General features: G+C 37.5%; 1 protein-coding gene across 3 annotated transcripts in view; it reads left to right on the plus strand.

Annotated features, from left to right (window-relative positions):
• LOC105840149 (myb protein) overlaps positions 1–24,585 on the plus strand; it is a 35,396-nt gene that overhangs the window by 3,999 nt on the left and 6,812 nt on the right. Inside the window, exons 1-3 of one of the 3 annotated variants that reach the window (XM_036294070.1) lie at positions 5,814–6,820; positions 22,347–22,509; positions 23,378–23,539. In XM_036294070.1, coding sequence (XP_036149963.1) covers positions 6,711–6,820; positions 22,347–22,509; positions 23,378–23,539 — 435 coding nt within the window. In that variant the 5' untranslated portion in view covers positions 5,814–6,710. Of the gene's footprint in view, positions 1–5,813; positions 6,821–22,346; positions 22,510–23,377; positions 23,540–24,585 lie in introns of those variants that run through there. The other 2 variants (XM_036294069.1, XM_012686951.3) reach the window with 2 other exon arrangements.

Consider the following 24,585-nt stretch of genomic DNA (forward strand, 5'->3'; position numbering starts at 1 on the left):
CGGGAATATCCCCGTCCGTCCCGAGATATTTTGCAAACACACACTCATACAGAGAGAGAGAGAGAGAGAGAGAGAGTTATCCTCTTCTTCGTCCCGGAACGCCACGCACGTTCCACTTATCAATATTGAGTTGGGAGATAGGGTGACGTCAACCCGCGGCCGAGTCCCAGTGCCCCGCATGGCAACTGCTAGACCGGGGACAAACGCAGACAAACGCGCGTATTAGCCACGCGTGCATCGCCTGCCGGTCGTCGGTCTTCTTTCTTCTCGTGGTCGCGAAACGCACAGCACACAACGCCTTCTCCGTTGCGTTGTGCCCGGTTGTCGTGCCCTCCTGCCACCTCCCACGTCCCTTTTTCTTCGCCGCTCGCTCCTTCGGTCGCCCTCGTCTATTTGACGCGCGTTTCGCGCCATTTATTCGCGTAGGAAGATCGTGTCTTTAATCTTTCCGTGCTGTTTCTCGTACGCATTTAACGTTTATGTTCTTTAACATGATTTTAATCAAATGTATATTTATTTTTTATTAAAAAAAAATCATCTTGCAATTTTAAGAAAAATTGTATATGTGTAAGAATTAGCTGAAGTGGATAATATGTATATGTATTGCGCATAATCAATCTAACTAGAAGCAAAATCCACAAATTCTACGTGACAGTCAAAATTCTAGCAGATACAAAATTAACAATACATTTTGGTTGTGACATCAAGAAATCTGTCTATATAATTAAACCATTTTTTGGCTATTTAGTTATGTAAAAGAAAATGCTTAACTAAATGTAAAAAAATGAACGTAGTATTTGCGACTGAAAATATCTATTGAATCATAAAATAAGTCGAACCCACAACTGAGGGAATTCAAACTTAGGTATACCGAAAAATTTCAGTCAAATAACGACAATTCTTGTACCTCTGTAAATCTGACAATGAAACTAAACATGAATTATTTAAATTGAATAAACTACGATTTATATTTGACAAATGCTCGTTTTGTCAAAATTATTCGCAGTAAAATTTGTGCACGAAGATAAAGATGCTGTCTAATGGAGACGACTCGACAGGATTGTCGCCTAGCATAGCGACTCTCTCTCTCTTCATCGGAAACCCGAATGCTCGAATGCGAGATTGACCTCTCGGTGTAGCCGGTCATCTCGCGCTCGCGCGCGCGGAAACAAATGAGAGACAGCTGCCCCGTTCACAGGAACAGAAACGGACGCATGACGGCGAACCCTCCCGGTTTGGTCGGCCCCGTCTCTCTTTCACCCGTCGCGCGGATGCGCCGCTATTCAGCACGCGGCGTATTCGAGAGCGCGGGGCGAGGGTTCGACACCCGGCGACGACGCCGTCGGTCGCATTGCGTCGCGTACGCGTAGCTCTTTAATACTGTCGATCTCCATAATTCGACACAAATTCGACTCAGCCCGGAAAGATGTATGAACCGTACGCCTTGAACATTCTCGGCGACATGTCAGAAAAACAAAATTGTCTTCTCGCTATATTAGCAGAAAGATCAATTCCAACATCAGAACACGCCAGCAGTAACAAGCGTACAAATGTTACATTTGCTTTACGATTCGTGTAAATATGATTCGAGAAATTCGAATATTATCACTTTTTTTTTTAAAACAATTACGCGACGTGTACCTTACATTCAATTAACATTTGTTGTTATTAATTACATATTTTTATTATTAATTTATTAATATTTAAGATTGTTATGTATAACATATAGATTTATACTTAATATATTGGCTAAATTTGAAAACTTCCCAAGTTTAGTTTTTTTTTTTTTATGAAATTGAGACAACTTATTTTATTAGCAACTTATCTTAAGATTTTGAGTTGCATGACATAAGTATCTCAATTTTATAAAAAAAATAAAGTCAGCAAATTTTTTAATTTATCTGATGATATATAGTGTATATTTTCTTAAAAAAGTAAAGAGAAACAAATGAAACAAATATGAATTTTGAAATCTCGATCAACAAAATTATTATGATTGAGCTTCATTTTTTATTGTAGAGTGTAAAATTCATCCCAGATAATTACACTTTAAATGAATTTAAACTTTGAAATAATTCAGTGAGGGTAGGAAATGAACTTCGTGGCAACATGGCATCATAGCAACATTGGCATTATTCCTATTATTCCTATTTATTATTTCTGTTTATATTTTGTTACAATATTCAAGCAATGTCATGCTTAATATTTACATGCTTAACATTGTTGATTTACTCCGATGTTTCTATTTCTCTAAAGTACAACCTTTGATGTCTGTAATTCGAGAAAAGAGTTGCATTTGTCTGCTCGTGCTCAGATGGCATTTCTTTCATCGTTGTGATTAGTAGATGTTGATAAAATTCGGCCTCCCCATTCTGTTTTCGCTACGTGGGGGACTATTGTCCCATGAACAAATCTTTATTTTCTGAAATACAGCATGAAATTCACTGGGAGCCTTGAAGGCTATAATCTTCTATAGCTTTGTACCGTGGTGATGTGGGTAGAGTCCCGTTTCGGTGCTTTAGCCGAACTTTACCGCCGTAATAAACTTCGGCGATTTGCGGACGCGTTAGATATTAATGCCTTCGAAATTACGGGGTTACTGCCCATGTGCGGTACGTGTACGTTGCCCACAGGTTGGTTAGAGATAATCAAATTCGGACTCGCAAAACATTCGGCCGTACGAGACCGAGAATCATGATGTACACGAAAGAGAAAGACAGAGGAGAGAAATTGCTCGCGAAGAAGAAAGCAGAAAAGTAAAAAGAGATAATTATTTTTCTACTACAATTCTATTTAATTAACTACAATCCATTTCCGAATAAGAAGTAACATTGAAAGCTAATACTTTAATTAAACATGACGTATACAAATGTTCAATAATTAAACAATTCATAAAATAATAATGATTGTATTTTCATATATTTTCCACACATTGTAAATACTATTCATATCTTTATCTATTATATATAGTTACAAAACTAATTGTCCGGACACAGAATATTGGGGCTCATTTTATGCTACAAATTAAAAATGCATTTTTGATGGAAATGCATCACTGGCCAGAGCTTTCACTTTCACAATCGAGCTCTTTCCCTAAAAAATTTAAACGAATTTGTAACATTTGTCGTAAAATATTCTGCATCCGGACAATTCGTTTTGCGACTGTGAAAAACGAGCTGTTGCACAGTCACGTGGCCGTTATAAAAAAGTCCAGGCAGACCGAATTCGAGTAAAGCATTGGCCCTCGAAAGCGACGGGCAATTTGCAAAAACGTCTGTATAATGTCGAATTTTATCCGTGAAGTTCTTCAAAAGATTCATCTTTTTGCCGAGCAAGGGTGACGCGACCGCTGGGCGGTTCTCAGCTGTTGTAGCCTCCGGCTGGACCTCCGGCAGGCTGGCCAGCACGTTCTTCTTTTTATCCGAGGAATTGAGAACCCGGAAGGCGGTGAGACGCCCACCGCGTTCTCCGCCGAGGAAAACCTGTCCGTGTCACGTAGCGACCTGCGTCCTCCAATCCGCCGATCAGCAGCACGACCGTCGTGTACCTGTGCGCGACCCGCGCGCGGTGTCGGTCCTTCTCTTCTTCCATCCATGCGCGATGTTCTCTCTTTCCCCATCGTTTTTTCTCAGAATCAGCCCGCAAACTCTGCCCGCTCGGACGTGCCTCGTTCTCGCGCGTATGTTGGATACATACATCGCGCAGGAAGTTCTTTCTTCCAGATTTTGCATATTCTTTCAACTTCGACATATGCCGCTCTCAATTTCGAAGCGGGTTTCGAGACGAGTCACGCAACATCACTTTTTTTCTTCTCTCTCTCTCTCTCTTTCTTCCTCTGTCTGCCTTTCTCAACTTTCACATTTTTTTCTGACATATTAGTACACAAGTTTCATAGGTAGGTATTTAAAAGGAAGGAACCTTTAACAAGTGAGGACATTTTCACAAAACCGATATTCTTTTTAGGTTTCTTATTTCTGTAAAGTGGAATGCTCTATCATATTTTAGCTGTTAAACCATAAATCGTAAGGAAAACAAGGTTTTGAGAGAAAATATAGCGTCCATTAGTCTTCTCGTTAATATATTTAGCTTTTTGTGTTGTATTTAATGTCTGCAAGAAAATTGGAATTTGCCAAAATTCCAGCGCGTTCTTTTTGATATGCGAAGCACGATCCGTAGGAACCACGATAATCTTGATTCGCAATTCTCTTGTCGCGGTTCGATCGTCAAGGAATCGATCGGTTCCCAGAACACGATGGAGACCTTGCGGCTTATTCCATAGCCCTTCCTCTCATTTCCTCGTCTTTCTCACGTTCTTTTTCCTCGTCAGCGTTGCCGCAATCTCCTTCCTCCTCGTCCTCCTCCTCTCTTGCCTCTTCTCTTCCAATTCTCCTTCTTCTCATCTTTCTTCTCCTCACTCCTCCTTTCTCTTATTTTTCTCGCTGTACCTCTTCGTGGGGTAACCGACTTAAAGTTCCATTTACACTGTAAGCTACATAAAAGTTTTGCAACCAGGCACAACGAAATGGAATGACTCGTTATTTTTGTTATTTCGCATGGGGTATTTTATAATACAATGTCAGGAGATCAAATGTCAAGTTTGACCTTAAAACTGCAGATTACTTGTAAGTGGCATTAGGGACATTTGTAGGAAACAAGTCGCATTCGAGGTTACAAATTAAATTATTTATTTACGCTACTGACACCTATTACTTTTTTATTATATTTTTATTTTGGTTCCATGGCCTTCGGTCCTGCAATTTTCACGTCCAGACGCTCTTGAGTAACGGTGTAGGTGTAGCCCAAACTTAAGGCGTAGTCTGTGAGTCCCGAGGTATGCGCCGCTGTTAAAGTACATTCCCACAAACAAAGCGCTCCTTTTGTCTCAACAGCACCTCTCAAAGCGTTCAATTCCCTCCCGAGAGTGGTACTGGTTGCCGAGAGAAAAATCACATCGAAATACATTTACATATTTATTTATATATTGCGAAAAAGATCTATTGTATAAATTTTATTTCGTTTTTGTTTATTAGTACAACAAAGCTTTACAGAAAACATTTTCAGAGTTCAACGGTAATTCAATTAAGAATGGCAATGATTTTCGAGTTGCATTTTGAGTGCAGGGCAGGCCTTTTAATAATTGGCCTGTTCTTTTTAGCTCACACTGCTGCACTGGTGCAACAAGTTAAAGTAAGAGAAATATACTTTTTTCATTCTAACTTACTGCACCAGTGCAGCGAAAAAGAACAGACCAATTGTTACGTAACGCCAAGTGGCTTTTGAAAAATCCATTTAACGGTTTTACGGTTTAAGGTTCCGGGGAAACTCAGTGGCATTTTGGACAGACCGATTTCGAGCTCGGTTATCGCGCCTCTGTGCGAAATGGAGAACGTACAATTTGTACGAGATCGAATTCAGGCCGGAGGCGACGTCGTCGGCGCGGCGCGCCTGAATGGTTTTCTCAAACGCGGGCTTTCCTCGCGGGCGCCCTTTTCTCCTCCGACCATCGCGTTACATCGATTGTTATTCCGCGCAGGCATTAGGTCGCCTTAAAGCGCGTTGCGCCGCGTACTTATATCGCCGCCTCTTCCCGACGAACAATTCCCTCGCGTACATTTCGACGCACGTGTGCACGTGTGTGTATATGTAAAAGTTCGTAAGGGGACAACCGGCGCCTTCGTGCCACCTCGCCCTTTGAGTTGAGATGCCGGTTCCCTCTCGTGTGCATTTCTCTCCGCCTTCTGTCTCACTCCTTCTTCTCTTCCTGTCCTTTCTCCCCTCTATCGCCTCGTCTCTCTCTCTCTCTCTCTCTAGGGTCGACCCTTTCCCCCGTCTTTCTCCTCCCCGCCATGGAATCCAGCGTTAGACCTGCCGCTTGCTGTTGCTGCTGCTGCTGCTGCTGCTGCCGCCGCCGCTGCCATCATCGTCGTCATCGAGAGTCCCTCGCTTGGATAGCGATCGCCAGTCCACCAGTCCGAACTCGACCGTCGTTCAGAGTGGATCGTTCAGCGCGATCGATCACGTTTCCCCTCGCCGAGCGCTGCTGCGCGGTGTGATACCCTCGGGCAGTGGAAGTGTTTCGGCGCGTAAACACCCTTCGCGCGCGCCGGAGCACGCATCCCTCTTCCCATTTATCCAAAGTTTATCGGCCAGGTCGTCAATCATTTCCGTGGTACTGTGACCCGTATTTGGGTCGGAAATCTGGGGAATTTGAAGAAGAAGAAAGAGGTCGTCGATCCTCTCCCTCGCGCGTCTCGAAGATCGAGGAGGAGTGAGATCGAGAGACAAAGGGGAAATAGAGAACGGAAAATAGTAGGGTAAGGGAGAGGACGGCGGGATAACGAAGGGATGCGCGTGGCGTCCCGACGCCTGTTGTAGGGCTCTCCTTCTCGCGAGGGGCCGAGGGTAAGCGCCGCTACAAACATGACCGCGTGAAGGCACAGCCCCCAGTCCTCTCCTCTCCCGGGATAGAGTAAAATATTCTCCGGAGAGACGCGCAGAGAGACCGCCATGGATCGTGCCGTTACCGCGTGCAGGCGGTAGTGCTTGTAAGCCGGGGGGTGCACGGAGCATCTACGCGGGAGAGAGGATCCTATTCACTCCGCCGAATCCCGCGCTTTCTCCCTCGGCTCTCCTCCGCCCGTCTCGTCCCCGTCCCCGTTCCCCGGCCCCTCCCCGTCTCGTTCGCCACCCGCGGGAATCGTGCGTCGCTTATGATGGATATATTTTCGAATGGATTGCTCGCGCCTAATGGATTGCCGATCAACAACGTAGAGATAGCGACGTACCACTCGTCCTTTTGCTCACCACCGATCACAGAAGCGTAAGTAATCGCTCCGCACACGCACGTGTTTATTTATCTATATATTTCCCACCGCAAACATGCTGCCTCTGTGATTCGACTTTCAAATCGGACAATAAATGTGGATACTTATTTCTGACGAACTACGTGGACTTGTATCACGATGGAGGGAGGGGAATGGGGGGAGAGATTTAATTGAAAGTTTATTATAGCAGGAATATATTAGAGATGGCAGAATACAGTAATTTTAAGGTCCAATTATGGATATTCCATGTCCGATCGAGTTCTATAGAAATTTCTTGAAATTTTAAATTAAATTGTATATTTTTTTCCAAAAAGAAGTACAGACATTTATTCCAGGAACTTGAAAATATGCTTATGAATTTTTTAGAAATTCTTTAAATTATTTTAAATTGATGAAAAAGTGGTCGAACGCGAGATACTCATGATTGAACCAATAAGATACCTTTTTGGATCTTTTTTTACATTGTGAGATGAACATTTTAATGATCTAATTAAAATGCTGCTATGTCCTTCGCATTAAAACAAACATTGGTTAGATATTCTATAAATTTCCGTGGATTTATTCCTTCAATTTTTATTCTCTTTCTTTATATGGAGATCTCGGAGATCTTCAATTATTCCACACATAATGCCATCTCTATTTGTTTTTATATTGAAATGTATTAAAAATACTAAGAGTTTATAAAAACCAAATATTATAGAACCTTGATCATAATCTCCAACTTGTAACTTTCAAATAATTTTCTTATCTTACGGGAGATTTGTTAAAAATTATTTTTTGTTAAAAATTTTTGTTAAAAATTATTGTATTTATATTCCTGCAGTTTTGATCTACCTTTACATTTATCAAATAATTTCTATATGAGAGAATTGTCTTTAATATTTCTAAAATTTATCGTTTTCTCGATTTGTCGCTATATGAATAGGCACAATTTCTTTCATATGTATATAAATCGCTATGAAGAGAAATAAGACAGATATTACAACATCAGAGTCTTTTAAATCAAATATTTAATCACTAGAAAAAATTATCGTCGGTGATATACAAATATAAGGGTGGAGAGAATGTGCGCGACATTTCAACCGTAACGGAAGTATAACGCAATAATATCAAAGGATGCTGTGTTATCGCGAAGGAGATTACGTCGAACTAATCTTGGCACGTACTTTCAATAGCTTGGCGCGTTATTTTTATTCAAGCTCCGTCTGAGTCTTCGAATGTTGTTGCTAGAATTTACTAGGAAATACATAGTATTAAAATTTTAATTAAATGCTAATACAGAGAAATGTGAAGATGAACGAAGTTGTTGTGATATTTTATATCTCGTGTTTACATAACTTTATACTATTGATAATATTCTTTTTTCTTTAACTAGACACCACAAACACGCGCTTTGCGCGCGCTATTTAACTTTTTATTTTTTACTTTCTAAAAGTAAATTACAACAATAATTGTATAGATAATCTCTATACAAGTTTGACAGCTGTCAAAATTCAATTGTAATGACAGCTACTCTCGCAACATGAAGTAAATGCAGCGAGAAAACTAATCAACATTGTGGAAAAGAAACAATAATCACTTTGAGATTTGCAATTATCGACGTAACATGCATTTTTTAGTAAAGGGATTCTAAATTATAAAAAATTCTTTTCTTGAATTATTTTAAATATTATCAAATTTGTGATCGATAATTTCTTAGATCTTAAATTGATATTTAAATTAATAATTTAAAAAATTCGACTTTAATGAAATATTTTCAGAAATGATGGGAGATTATCATACAGTTTCTATTCATATGAATAATATTCCTCAAGTATCTTGCTGGGCAACACACATACAAAAATAATAAGTATCTTATGAATATGTAATGATGTAATATAATGTGTATTATAAGAGATAGAGTCGGATGTTTTGTTTTTTTTTTTTAACAGAAATTCTTTAGTAAACTTGACTAGTTTATTCCCTAATAAACTCTTTTACAAAAAAAAGAAAGAACGGGGGATTTATATTTAAAAAATTTTTGACATTATCGATATTATATAAAATTTTTCTTTAAACAAAAATTCAAAACCCACGCACTCCAGTTCTCCCCTTTTCCCTCTCTACACAGCACTCAATAAATTAATGAATAATGCAATGTATATTGCCGGTGACAATGAAAATTAAATAATAAACTAAAGCAGATTTAGAAATGATAGATTTTCTACTTACTGATATCAAAAGGAAATTTTTGAGTCACCAAAAATCCTTCTCGCATGTTCTTTTCTCTAAAAGAAACCTATTTTCAAAATTTAAATTAAATCGGAACATGGACGTTTTTAAAAGCAACCTTAATATAATACTGAAACACTTTTTCCGAACAAAAATTGTAAATGTATAGTATCGTAAATGAATTTTTTATTTCCGAAAACTCTTCGGGTCTGTTAGAGTCAAAGGTACAAAGGTAAACATTATTTATAGTAACAACTGCAGTTGTTTCCATTGAAGTGCCAGGTCTGGTATGCAAGGGACGAGGAAGGGCATAGAAATTTAATATAGGGTATTACCTTGCGAGAGAGATATTTCGGGTAGATTTGTTCATCATCGTTCATCCGGTTTCTATGTATGTAAAAGGGGAATAGAGAAAAAGCTTGACAAGCGTCCAAAGATGGACGGATGTACGGTAGACAAGAAAGCCCTGGGTAACTTCGTGTAGGTTACTACTCTCGCAGCATGGTATCCAAATGTATATGGTTATCGAGCGCTTTTCAAAACGCGCTATTCGCATAGAGTGTTTGAAGCTAAGAGAAACGTTGGAGACGACTATTCGTCTTTTTCTGGTCGGTCATCCTCGCAGGTTTACAGTCTCGGCAAGACAAAAAGAAGCGGCAGAGACTGGGGGGGGGGGGGGGGACTAGGCGAGGTTGACTAAGGAGATTTAAACCCGGTTTCAGGTCAATTTTGTGCTGGGAATTTGTGCATCGTTTATTTTGTACCTCTTCTCTCTTGCTCTCTTTTCCTCAGGAACCGACCCTGAGCCCGGTTTCGTTCTTCCGTCGAATGGAATATGCCTTGCGAAAAATCTATCCATCATTTTTGTTTTGATTACATGATGATATTTCGTGATGCTACGATGTCCACTTTACTGTGATTATTTTTGCATTTACCCGAGAGCCATTGTTTGCAAAGTCAAAGTAAACATACATATAAAGATGATACTCAGCTTTGCATGTCTGAATTCTCTTTTTGTGATATCTGAATATATATGTAAAATAGTAGAGGAAGTGATTTGGTTAGTCCACAGATATGCAATGGCGCTAATATACCAATATACAACAACCAATATTTGTTAAAAGATATTTTTTTAAATTCTGTTTTAATTAAAAAAATTTTAAAATAAATTTTAGTATTAAAATACACAAATGTGTATTTTATCGAATGTTTTTTTTTATTTGATTTTATACATTTTGAGTTATACAAAATTAAACAATAGCCTGCGATTTTAATAATGTAGCTGCTTAAATGTGCTGACGCCTCAGTAGGTCTTTTTGTAAAGTTTTTATATCGAAATAGTTATTCGATAAGTTGATTATAATTCTATTGCTATTCTACATTGACAAAAATATCCATTGATATTTAATTGAATAATTCAATATTATAATTCAATATATAATAACAAACAAATATATCCAATGAAACTTAAATATTCGATGAGAAATCGAATAATAAATGATTAGTTACCTAGAGTTTTATCGATAACAAAATTAACAATCAGATATATTATTTAATTGGTAAATCCGTTGGAAATTTTTCTCAGTGTACAGTTTACATTACATGTATTTAAGATATTTAATATTGCAGTGTGTATACTGAAGAGCTCATGTATTCTACAATATTTTCTCTTTGTTTTGATTAAACATATTAGTTTATAAGTTTCTTTTTAACAAAATCATCAATTTTTTAAAATTTTGTGAAATGGTCACATTATTACTCATGTTTCTTTTCGATTCATTTATACAATGATATCACATTTTTATTATAACGTGATAAGTATTAAATTTTTTATAATTTCGAATCTAGAATAAATTGAACAATATATATTGGCGAATGAAAATGTATGTTAAATTTTTAATTTAAAATATTGATAAAGTTATTGTACAAAATATAAATGGGGGTCACTTTATTTTTATGTAAATTGCATACATGATTTAAATTAAAAAATTATTTTGTCTTAAATATTTATTTTATTCTGCATTTTTTTCTATTTATATATTCATATAAAATCTATTCCTAAGAACAGTACATTTTTATGCTCGCTTTTTATTTTGTTTTATTAATCTTAAGAAAATGTTCAAGAGAATAGAACAAACTTTAATAAAAGAAGTTTTCCTAAATAAAAGCGAAAAAAAGCTGTAAATTTTATGAGTTCAAATAATTGCCTCCTATGTAATTTGTCTCGTTGATTAAAAGTTGCAAAAATTAGAGAGTATAATGGAAGATACAACAATTTTACTTAGCGGGTACAAGGTTGCCGTAAAGAATTTTGTGACCCTTAAGAATTTTGTGATTTTCATTTTTAAGATCATGGAAGGTTCTTAAATTTCTACATCGCATATCATTAAAGAGTCACGTTTCAGTATAGACTACTACGAAAACAAATGGAAGAAGGAAGTGTTAGTCCCACGCAAACGTGCAGAGATATATGAATGAATGCCTGGGGAAGACAAAACGAGAGGTCTTCCGAGATCTTTTGTTTCTCTCTCTCCCTCGAGGATTCTCTCCGTGGAGAACCACGTGGTATGTGTCGAAGCCTTTGGCCATGGAATGGAATTGACCACACCATGTTATTTATGACAATAATAAATAACTTACAATCATTAAAATGTATATGAGAATTCAAAGTTTTTTGGAAATTTTTTGTTCTAATTATTTTTATTTATTCTTAATTTAAATTGACAAATGTGTTTGTAAAATTATATTCTTAGTTTTCACTTTTGTGATTAATTTTAGTTGGTTTCCATTCATCTGCTTTTGATGATTAGAATCATAAAAAGACCGTGTATTCATATGTACCGCACGATACGTTTTTGCGATTACTATTTAACTTTTTTTAATTATTAAAAACAACAGTGACGCTTTTTTTCTTTCGGTATTAAAAAATTCCTTAATGCTACCGAATTCTCATTAACTATACATCACTTGCGCGCCCCAGGGTCTCGACATAAATAGATCGTGTATTATTGTGCTCACGTCGCGTGTGGTCTTTCACACCAGAGAGAGAGAGAGAGAGGGGGGGGGAGAGAAAGAGCTATCCTTCAACTCGGGAGTTCATGAATGTCGGTGAGATCTGTGAGTTTCTAGCAGTCATTAGAATTGAAGTCACATGCACGAAGGGACGTTTCTTCAATGAGAAATGCCCGAGCGCGTCGTGGATCTTGACCGATTAAATTTCTCGAGTTCTACAATCGAAATTTAAAACTGAATCGCGCCGACGTTGACTGGACAGCTGCCCAGTCGTTGCCCTGAAATTTCGCCGAATTCGGACCGTGTGGGGCAACTAGAAAAAAAGCCACCCTTTAAACGTCAAATAACAAATTTCGAAGGGGGTTGCCGACAAGATTCGCGGCCGGGCCCCTTGAGGAGACTTCTTTTAAGATGGGATGGACCGCGGCCCTTCGACTGTTCTCGCAGCCCGTTCTTCTTTCCCTTTTATTATGTTTCGATATCGATTTAGCGCACTCCGGGGTCGACGACGCTGATCGGCGGGTTGCAAGGGCGAACTTGATTTCCAGCATCTGCTTGAACTGCGAGCACCCCTAAATGATCTTGTCTAGCAAGCATTGTATCAACTTTCGGAGACTGACGGATATTTCACATTTGTTATTATATTTGATGTGCAATTAATTTGCCAGTCAAAATTAAACGAGTATTCAGAAATTCAGACGCTATGAAATATAAGAATAAAAGATAAAGAAGGATTATAAATGCACCCAAAAAATAAAAATCCTACTCTTATCTTTTTTATATATTACATTTCTAATTTGCAAAATTGGAGAATCCTTCCCTTCTGATGGGATGTCCGGATGATTTATTTAGGTATCTTTGAATATTTGCTTGATGAATGTTATTGCATATGGTCTATATTTTATTTTGTCTTTTATACAATATGATTTTTTTGTTATTTTTTAAAATATTTTGAGTAAAAATAAATTTATATCTAACACGCATTCGTTTAAGCATCTGTCGCACGAAAATTCGAACTTGAACCGAGATCATTTCCGCGAGAGATTTTCCTCCCCCTCAGCGGTCTCCACGTGACAATGGACCGCGTTATGTCTCGACTGCGGAAGATGTAATCTAATCGGATCACAAGCGCGCACACGCACGTACGTATATATAACACGGTGCAGTGTGCGTGGAGATCTTTGGTCTATATAGACTCGATTCCCACGGTGGAATTAAAGATTCACGAGTGAAAATACCCATCGCACTTGTCATGGGAACGAGCACCGGGTGGCTCGTTCGATGTACAATCGCCTCGCAATGGGCACACGGGGGTAAAAGGCGTGGTGTATGACGACGAGGCGCACCTCGACGAACGAGAGGGATGAAACGCGCGCGCACATTGCCGAGGGTCTTCCCGCCTTTTTTTCACGTTACGGAGGGGTGATGGAATTCGTCTCGTAGAGACTGTGCTTATATATCGTATACCTATTTTACACACACACACACACACACACACATCGCGTATGATAATGAGAGATAGTGGTACACTGGGGTAAATGCACCAGTGAATGACCGGTTAATGCATATTATTATGTATTATTTAAAAGACATAAAGGAAAAAAGAATTATAGAACAATTCTAATTTCTTGTTGAATAATTAATATATTTGATAAAATCCGTTTTTTTCTCTCTTTCTTCAAATACTTGATTAATGCTCCACCTTTTCTAAATCTTTTAATTTTATGAGAAAATAAGGTGCTTTCTTTCTCTCTGTTTAAATAGAAAAAAGTGAATAAATAAAATTGTGAAGAAATAATTAAAATAAATTAATTATGAGATTTAATTAATAATTTGCAAAATACAAAATAATTTATACATAATACATATAAAACGACATTACATATGTATATGAATCGTTATTAAATTGATATCGGGTACTTATTTTGGAAGGAAATAATCATGTTTGTAAAAAGTTCAATTGTATTTTATCTCTATGCAACAGAGTCGCGAAAATAAGTACAGTTTCACCGATGATCCTTCGGTTTTTTATCAGTGCCAAGTTTCTTAGCCACGAGGACAGTACATTCCTCGACGTGAAAACAAGTACATCGTTCATACGAAAACGAGGAAGATTGCGGACGCAGATAATATTTAATTTTTCGATATACGACATTAGCGCGCGAGGACCCTCCGTATATACCGTATAAACCTGTATTTCTCTACACAACCCCACGGGAACGACGAGGAGCGCGATCACACTCGATTATTGCCGGCGCGTAATGTACGCGCGCACATGCTTAATACCTGCGCCGGTATGAGTCACACGGTACGCGATGCATACACACGTGCATGCACGTACGTACCTCCTCACATGTGCACGCGTCATATGAGAGCGGGTGCGTATGCTCGGGGAGCGTTTCTATTATGGGGAAGTTTGATGGAGCGAGTGCGAGGGCATCGAGGCAGGTGGTAGCCAGATGTCTTTCGGTAAAGACTTCTACCCTGATGTCGTTGGCTGGCTGGCTGACTGGCTGGTTGGCTGGCTGGCCGCCGGCCCGCACGCTCGCGTGTATATTAAGTGCACGTGTATGTAGGTAAGATGTACACGCTTATACCTATCCGTTTACCCGCTCGTTGTACTCGCGCCGTGCGTGTCTGAACCGGCGCGCCGAATTCATCTCCGGGGGCCCCTGTACCTTGCCCCGTGGCCTTCCGCGCCGAGCGATGATCCTTCACGAATATGGCGGCCTCATTAAAATACGCGCCTGGCGTACCTGGGTTTTGGGTTGCCGGGAAATTCTCCTTTGGCGATTTCGAGTCTGGACGCGCGGCGAGAAATTTTATCGGATCTTCTTTTGCAGGACTCCGCGTATTCGGGCTTTTGGTAACCTGTGCGCGGAATAACCCTTGGAATTAATGTCGAGCCGACGCGCTATTGCATCGCGCGTAGGATTGTCGCGTTTCGATCTGTCAGTCTGTCGACATTTTCGCGTTGACTTTTGCATGTACACGGAGAGAATTTTCTCTTAAAGTTTTCCCTCAAAATCTGATAGTTGTGACCTCAAGGAATTTTACTATACTGTTTAGTAAAATTTACTAAAAGTATTGTGAAATTTACTATGCTTTTAGTACAATTTATTAAAAGTATAGTAAATTTTACTGAAAAGTATAGTAAAATTCCTCGAGGTCACACAATATCCCACAATTATCAGTCAGATTTTGAGGGTAAATTTTAAGAGAAAATTCTCTTCGTGTAACGAAATTATAAATAGCTTCGTTTTTGGTTTTTGTAAAAGAGGAATCCATCAGAAATATTTTAATTTAAACAGGTTCTGCGATGTCATTAACCTTGTATTTAGTCACTCGTGAGAGCCACCAAAGCCTCATCTGTTTCGTGGTATCATTGGGATAGAAAGAAAAAAAGAAAGAATCTTGAATCTATTAGCTGCGGAACTGTTATTTCGAGATTGAGGATTTTGTTGTCACGCATTCAATTGCATACATACTTGGAAACAATGTGTAATACCGTTTTGTGTTAATTATGTAATGATTTATGCTATTTCTTTCATTAAAGAGATATAATCGTCCCTCTTTTTTCTCCGTCCGATAATGTTATTGAACGAAATTTGACACTGCGCTGACGATAATTCATGTTCTTTTGTCTTTTTTTTCTATTCGATTCAATGAAACAACACTTTTTTAAGGCCTTAAAAGCCAATAAAGATAACGTTTTGTATATAATATGTTGATTGAATGAAATAAATAAAATAAGTAAATCCAAACAAGTGAAGAAAAAAATATTCAAAGAAATCATTTTTTCTGTCTTAAATTTATTCCTAAGAAGTCTATGTATTCTTTGGAAATGCGATATTCTAAATTAAATATCTTTACATAAATGATATGAACATAATAGTAAACGTTACTACTTTATAATTTTTATAATTTACATTGTTATCCATTTTTTTTATTTTCTAATAATTAAATCCAATATTTGCGGTATATTTTTATGATGATTTAATATCCCGTTTCTCTCTTTAATAAAATAAGGAAAATTGCTTATTAATTTTATAAGTAGATATAAATATAATAAGCAGTATTGTTATATTATCGATTAAATGTAAAAATAATATATAATAATGTATAATTTGATTTAGGACATTGGTACTTTAAAAAAATTATATTAATTTCTTAGAAATATAGTAGTTCTAAATAGTCCGAAAAACACAGAGAGAAAGATTTCTTTAGATTTAATAAAATTTATTACAAAAACGAGGAAATGTGTTTTAGAATAGTCGATCAAAACTGTTTATTTGAAGAAACAAATACAATTATTTGATTATTTTAATAAATAATAACGCTTGATTCAATGAAATAGTCAATAATGTTTTGTATAACAGTATGTTGTTTAAATGAATCAAATAAGCAAATTCAAACAAATGGAGAAAAAAATATTTAAAAAAATTCTATTTGCATACTTTTTATTTCTAAAAAGTTACATATTCTTTAGAAAAAAATGTCCTAAATATCTTTACATATAACGAATATACTTTTCGTAATTTACGTTGTTATGCATTGTTAGTATTGATTAATATAGTAGTAGTAATAGCAAGTAATATTGGTATTAGTAATTAACGAAGACAGGCATACTTGTGTACAGGAACAACGGAGAGGTTCGTGTGTCTGGAACGACACGAATTCTAAAAAGCTTTTTCTTCGCGAGACGAAGGTCGGTTCGTGTGACAACTCGTGTCATCGGACGCGGGTTCCTACGAGGACGTCGTGGCGCGGGGGGCACGCGTCATCGTAAGCGCCGGTATCTTGGGTGATCGCAAACGAGAGGGTGGGACCCGCCGGGGGAAGCAGCTGACGCCACAGCCATGAACGAACGCTCCCCGGATCCATACACCTGGTCCCGGACACTAGAAAATTGACGAAAGGATCAATTGTGTTGCGGGCGTCGCACGCGACCAACGCGACGGCGCGGCGGCGGCGGCGGCGACGGGATCTGTATTTGCGTTGACCTAATATCCCCCGTCCGTATTACGCGTGTACGTCGGGGATGTAACGGCACGCGGAGTTCCGCACAGTTTGCTCGATAAAACGTGCAAATTCCGTTATCTCATATTTCGCGCGATAAGGTCCTTTTCAAGAGATGTTTTATGCATGATGAGGGAGGGGAGGGGGTGCGGGGTGGGTGGAAGGGGACGACGAAAAACGAAGCCAAGGGCGATGCCTGAATTTTCCAATACAAAATATGAAGATACAATTAGAGATCTTTGTCCTGAGATCGTTATCACGAACGTTATACTATGTTAAAAAAAAAAATTTTTTTTCAGTAATTAACTTTAAAAATTATCTCTGTGTTAATTAATTAAGAATTGGTCGTTGGGGCGCGAAGTTTGTTTTGCAAGTCGTAATCGTTGATCTCCGTCTGCGGCGGACTTTTCATGTCGAGCTCAAGCTCAAAGGGACGCCTTGCACGATGACCTTATTGTTGCGTGACGCGCGACAGGCGGAAGCGAGGAAGCAAGTAAGGAAAAGGAAGGAAGGAAGGAAGGAAGAGAAGCGCTAAGGGTGCCCGATGTGTGTGTGTGTGCGCGTCGTAAAGGCGAAATGAACGCGTGAGCGCTGAACGTGAACGGAAGAAGTGCCCGTGGAAAAAAAAAAGAGGGGAAAGTTCGGGAGACTTTGGCAGATGTCCATACCTCGGCACGCACGGCCCCGAGGGCGCTTTCTCTCTCTCCCGTTCTCACGCGAGAAGTCAGATCGCCCCGCGGCCCCGCGCGATATCGTTTTATTTGTCTCTGAAATTTAGCGACGTCCGTCCGCACCCCACGTGCACGGCGCTCCCTTAAAACCCTATTCGCTCGATAAGGGAAAACGTGAATCGCGAAAAGCACCGTCGATTTGATTATATACATTGTACTATCTGGAAAAATTCATTATCGACGAACGAGAAAGTCGGCGCGAGCCTGGTAAATTGAACGCGTACAATGGCCAAATTTTATACCTGTTCATTTGTCTCTTGCGCTGAAGGACAGTTTTTACAGTCTATTGTCGTGGGGTATACATGTGTCGCGTGTGTATTTTATGTACAGCGGAGCTATAAAATTTTCAAAGAGAGAGAGAGACATTTTTACACGCGGTGACAAAAGACACCGCGTCGTTCATTTTCCTAGACAAGTAAAGTAAGCAGCTGTTGGTCGGCACCTGCTTCTGTTGTCGCCTCCTCGAGTAAAAGCTACCGATAAATTTATCCGAATACTTTTACTTGACAATTTACCGAGGTAATTGAAGCGGACGAAGGTGGTCCCTTCGTTATTGTGTTCCTACATTTAACGTTTTCTCATTTCAAGAATAATATAGCGGGCCTTTAGAAGTAAAATGTTTCTTAATTGTTCATATTGTCCGAACAGTAATTTTTTCAATATGAAATTTCGGGTAATGCAAAGATCTTTTACTTATTTAGAGATTTATTATTATTTTATTACATTAAATAATAATTTTATGTAATGTTATTTAATTTTTATTTAGCGCATATAGATATATAGATTTTCTTTATTGATTGACTTGTTTTAACATATTTATCAATCGAATCTGATGGCAATACCTAATCTGTTCACTATATCTCTCTTCAGGTAGAGAACGTTTTCGTTTACTGTATCGATTCCGCAATTAAGTCGACGTGTTTTCGAAAGTGAAGAATGTGAGAACGAAATCCTTTTAGACACGTCACGTGCCTAAAAGATTTAAATTCGAGGACGGCGCGGCGGTTAGAAGTTCTGCGAAGACGAAAGTCTTTACGTAATATTTGTCGGAATTTTTGTGCTAATTTGACATCTCTCAGGCAAAATGTCATTTTTATTAACAAAAAAGAGTGATAACTATATTTTTAACAATATCGTGTAACGTATGAAAATGACTAAATTTTCGATCTCTATTTCTGAAAAATTGTTACTTGAGTTATCTGAAAAAAAATTGAGACTATTTCGATTTATAATTTCACGTTTGTCCTTTAAAATTAATTTTCTAATTAATGTTCAGAAACGGATTTTGCTAAAATATCTAAAAATTTAACTGAAAATACAGATCTGAATAATTTTATTAAAACCATCACAACAATTATATAGAACGCTCAAGTTGTTACAATGTCAAAACTTTTTACAATATTGTTAATCACGAACATTCTTCATAATTATTTTGATCTAACAAATCTATCTGGCTAAATTTTTTAATTCACCAAAGTTCATTCTTTTCGTGAATGAGAAAGTAATTTGAATTAAGGGAAAAAATTTATATTAAAATCCGAAAATATAAATAACCACGTGTGTGATTGTACATACATCCGTAGCTTTAATATTATTATTCTGACAGAAATTACGATAATTGCAGTGCTTCCTCGACCCCGTTACATGACAGCGGCACTCTCGTTTTACCTTCTTACGGTGCACCTTACGCAGACTTAAGTATTCTTCAGACGTTGCTTGGTATGGATGTAAACACCTGCGGGGAGAGTCGATATTCTTTGCAGATTAATAAAAGTTGTAGGGCACTATCGACGTTTATGAAAAGAGTCGACTGTAATTATTAGGCAATGCATGCTTTTAATGTCTTAATTTATCGTTTCGCGCACTTGTGGCTTTTATACTGTCAATTTATCACCATGACAATAGACTTTTTCTTCGGCATGTACGCGTTATATTTGATAAAACGCGGTTTTTTTTTTATTGTTCGACGTGATTAATATCATTCGGAGGCTGGCGTTTGTTGTTATTGTGGCAGGCAGCCGTTACGAGAGGAGGTTCGTTCTTCGTAATTAAACGGGAGTGATGTCGTGTTAACTTGTTTGCATTCCATGGCGTTGGGCCGCTCGCGATGACGCAATTTCGTCTTTCGTATACCATCCATAATGCGTAGCAACCGTGCGGTTTGAAATAAATCGTGGAAGTCGCACTAAATAAATTGTTACGTGCATCCCGTTATTCAAGGTATTCCGCAAAAGTATTGATTCTGTATAAACAAATTATTTTCTAAGCGTAAATACGGAGAAATTCTGTATAAAAAATTACTATGTGCGATAGTAGTTACAGACGGTGAGAATAAATATAAATATTGTGACAATTTGATGAAAAATATTGCAAAAATGTTTATAATTTTTTATTTACTGCTTACTGACGATAATCCGATATTAAATTTTCTCCAAGTAGAGATGTAGCATCTCTTGATTTTTTGTCAATGTGTGACAGTTTTTCCTCCTGAATGATATTTATGGTAAACTTGATTGAGATAGGGATTCATTAGGGGTGAGGACGTCTCGATCGATGGCGCCCGGCATATATGAAGCGACGATAGAAACCCCGGGCCATCTGCAGCACACATATGTTTACGGGCACACATACGTCCGCGGGTACTGCGTTGCTTGCTATCGTTGCATATAAGCTAACTATATCCTCAGTCGCTCACCCCGGGCTCTCCCCAGTGTATGCAGCTGTTAGGGGCGAGGGAAAGGGGAAAAAGCGAGGGTGAAGCAGATTGCACGTACCGAGGAGCATTCGACATTGCCTTCTGTTCTCGGATGCATTGTTATTCGATGGGTCGGTAATGTGCAAATCGATCTACCTCTGCGAAAACTTCGTATCCCCCCTCCGGGATTTACGGAAATTAGATTTTTTTTTTTTCAAAATTTAATCGTCAATGTAATCAAAGATCAAAAAGGCAAGGAAAGGAATCCTAGAATTTTTTCTTTTTCCTCAAATTTCGGCGATTAATCTGCGACAAACAAAATTGTGTTGCTATTCTAAAAATGTAGTGGTGATGATTTTTTAAAATGATGTTAAATAAAATTATACTAATTACAGAATATTAGAAATGATATTAATTAAAGAATCAATGTAACTTTAATCTTTTATAATTTGCGTTGTTCCACCTTTTAAAGAATGAACTTGAAGATAGCTGGGGGAGTGTGCAAAGGATGCAAAAGCCTAATAAGGAAGCACTCCAATTACGTGACAGGAAGTCGCAAAGTGAGGGAAGATCAAGTCTCTTGTGACCGCAAAAAACCGGCGTTTTCGCGGTCAGAATTGCTTCTCAAGTCGTGAAGTGGTAACGAAATTAGAAGAGGGCGACGGCGACGGATAAAAGTCGCGCGACAAAAAAAAAGAGGAAAAAGGAAGAAGAGCTGGGGCAGGAAGGATACTCACCCATCCGTGATTTCCCGTCTCAGCCGTTACTTCCCGGATAGATAGAAGATATACATGTTCGTTAAAGCTTCCGTGTTTGGCCTTTGTGCTGTCCTTCCGTAGGGTCGTGATTCGCGCGGGTGATCATAAACGACGTTGCGGGAAGGAAGACGCTCATTTCCTTACAGGATCATGTTATTAGCAACATTTAAGAAATCATGTTGACAGAATCTAATTTCCCATTTTCTACTTCTCATGCCGGTGTTATTAATCTGCAATCAAATACTTTGTCTTTGCAGCATCTGCAACAAAAACCGATGATATGTGCTATACATTGCCGTGTTATCTGTGTGAAATAAATCAAAATTTTCCAATAGCAAAGTTGAAAAATATGATATAATAACGTTTAGTAAATCAAAATAAATGTTACTTCCGGCTTGACATCGCCTCAGATATAATGTCCTGATTTTGGACACATGTGCTATCTTTCTTTACTATTTGAATTAGTAATGCAGTAATATTTAAATATTTGCTTAGTTAATATTTAGAGATGTTTTTGAGCTCGCTGCACTAAAAAAATTAAAATGGTATTCTTTTTTGAAAGATTAAAAAGAAAGATATTTTATGAAAATTTTTAGGAAGACAAAATTAATACCAAATTTTCTCTCTCTCTCTCTCTCTCTCTCTCTCTACGTATTCTTTAACTATATTATTATTATTTTAATATTTAAAAAAGTTTTACATTTTTGCGTGTTATACATTAGTTATTAATAATCTGCAAAAAAATTTGTAATGCAATGGTTGTCTTTGTAAGAGAGTTTTTTGATTTATTCTGAAAATTTTGTAATTGTTTTTTTATAAACATAAATAATAAGTATATAATTATGATTCTAGTTTTCAATAAAAAAGATGTATATATGATGTATTTGCAAAAAAATTTATGTCGATATTTTTAATAATTTCCAAGATATTTATCTAACACAGTAACAAAAAATGGTTTCGAGAAAAGATTTTAAAATTTTAAGCACAATTTTTGTATATAGCATTCAAAGGAGAGTATCTCTTAAAAATTTTTTTGTCTGCGACATTTGCTTTGATACATGTTATCTCACTGCTATGTTATTGCTTGTCATTCCAGATCTCGATCTGGTTACGATTCTAGTAGCGGCGGAGAGTCTGACAACGAGTATAGTACGTCAACCAATCGAGTACAAAATCAAGTACAGAATCAAATTCCTACCGCTGCCACAAATTATGCGCAAGGAAAACACATAAATAAGGGACGGTGGACCAAAGAAGAAGTAAGTTTGTCTCTTGTTATCTACTAAAGTCGATATTCAGAATTGATTATTTTTTATTTTAAGACAGATTTTAAGTTAATCGTTTTAAATTTGTAAAAAATTGATTTTATTGCGATTAAAGAATCCAACGCATCTGGACTTCTCTACATTTCATATCGGATGTCTTATCTGTTTGTCTATTGTGGCATGATGATATTGCAATAATTAATAATTGTAGGAAGAATGTCTTTTTTACACGATACATATAAATAAACAATGTAGTAAGTTAAAATTGACCGATAAAATTAAATATAAGAAAAGAAACAGATATTCTTTTTTATTTTAATTGATCGAGTCAGTCGAAAAAATCAATCAGTCTGTTGAGAAAAAACTTTTAATAGGTGCGTTTAATATCTATTGGATTTCATTAACCTTTAATAAAATCTATTTTTTGCGAGATTTTTTATTTGTTTGGGAAACTTGGTAAATTTTTTAAATTTGTATTGATTCGAGTATCTGTTCGTTTTTATACGCGAAACATACATACATGTATTGTTACATCGTATCGCTTCCATGTAGCAAGTTGAGGGGAAGGAGGATAGGGAGAAAACAATGAACATACGGATCCCCCCTCAAAAAAATGTCTACCCCTCGTATTTTCTGCAGCGAGTCGCACCGTCGTGTCGGGAGGCAGATGCCTCGGTTACCCCATACAGAACATAGGGTGCACTTACGCTGCTTCACGTGGGAAAGCCCATAAGGGTCGATCGATCTCCCATGTGTCCGTCCTTCCTCATTTCGTATGTTTAAGACGCGCAAATAAAATGCTGTGAGCAAGGTGAAGCGAAATTTTCGCTTTTCTACACTTTCGTCATTTTTCTTTTTACAGGACGCCTTGTTAAAACAGCTAGTGAGCAGCGCGGAACAAGGCACTGGTTTACGATGGGACATTATAGCTGGCCAGTTTCCAGATCGGAGCGATGTACAGTGTCAGCAAAGATGGGCAAAGGTCGTGAATCCGGAATTGGTTAAGGGTCCGTGGACGAAAGAGGTGGGCAGTTCACGCTAATGTCCCATCAACTATAAAATCATTCTTGAATTCTATCAGTCTCTGATAATGTTACACAAAATATACATGTACGATAAATTTAAGCGTATGTATGTCTAATATGATTACATCCGGATTGTTTTTTGTACGACACCGGACATTAAGTCATCTCGTTTAAAAAAATCGACAAAAACCAATATGATATAAAAATTTTATTATTATCTATATTATCTATATTGTATTATTATATATTTTATTTCCTATCATTGTTTTATAAAAACGGATTTAATCATTGAGACACAATAGAATTTTTACATTAATTTATTTTTTATTATTTCATTAAAATTTAATCTATTATAAATAAATGATTAAAACTTTACCATAATCAATAAATAAATATAATACATTTAAAAGTCAAAACTCAATAAATCTTGAAAAGAACCTAAATCTCTCGAAGCTCAATGTCTCGTATTGTTGAAAAGGTCGAGTGCTGCAAGGCAATCATGTTATGTCGAGTCTTTCAATGTCGAACGCTGGTATAGCATCGTTGTACGACACTACACATACGAGACATACAGACATATAAGAGTCTCGACACTCGAGTGTCTGCCGTTTGCCTCGGTGGGGTACGCAATAAGAAAAAGTTCGGGCCGCGGTAATGCTGCCATGCCAATGCACTTGGCAACAGCTAAAGACATGTAACGCGGCTTCGGAAACCAAATGCGCGTATGTGTGTTGATTATGGCGTTTCAACTAGTATCCCTTGATGATTGAGATATCTGCTCGGTATCCCTTTATACTCGAGTATTGTTCTTTGATGTATCAAATTATTTACATTATTAAATATGTAGAGAATGTGTGGGGTGTAACAGTTTTTTTGAAGTTACATTTTTTGACCCCGAAGAAAACTGACTAGATCGCATTTCGATTATTTTGTTATCAAATTATTAAATAATAATATTTTATTAGCGTTAAGGAGATTTTTATATTGCGTTTATATTTATATTAAAAAGAGCGATTTAAATATAAGATGATACATGAGTTTCTTG

This window comes from Monomorium pharaonis, chromosome 11 (assembly GCF_013373865.1).
Source record: "Monomorium pharaonis isolate MP-MQ-018 chromosome 11, ASM1337386v2, whole genome shotgun sequence".
Lineage (NCBI taxonomy): Eukaryota > Metazoa > Arthropoda > Insecta > Hymenoptera > Formicidae > Monomorium > Monomorium pharaonis.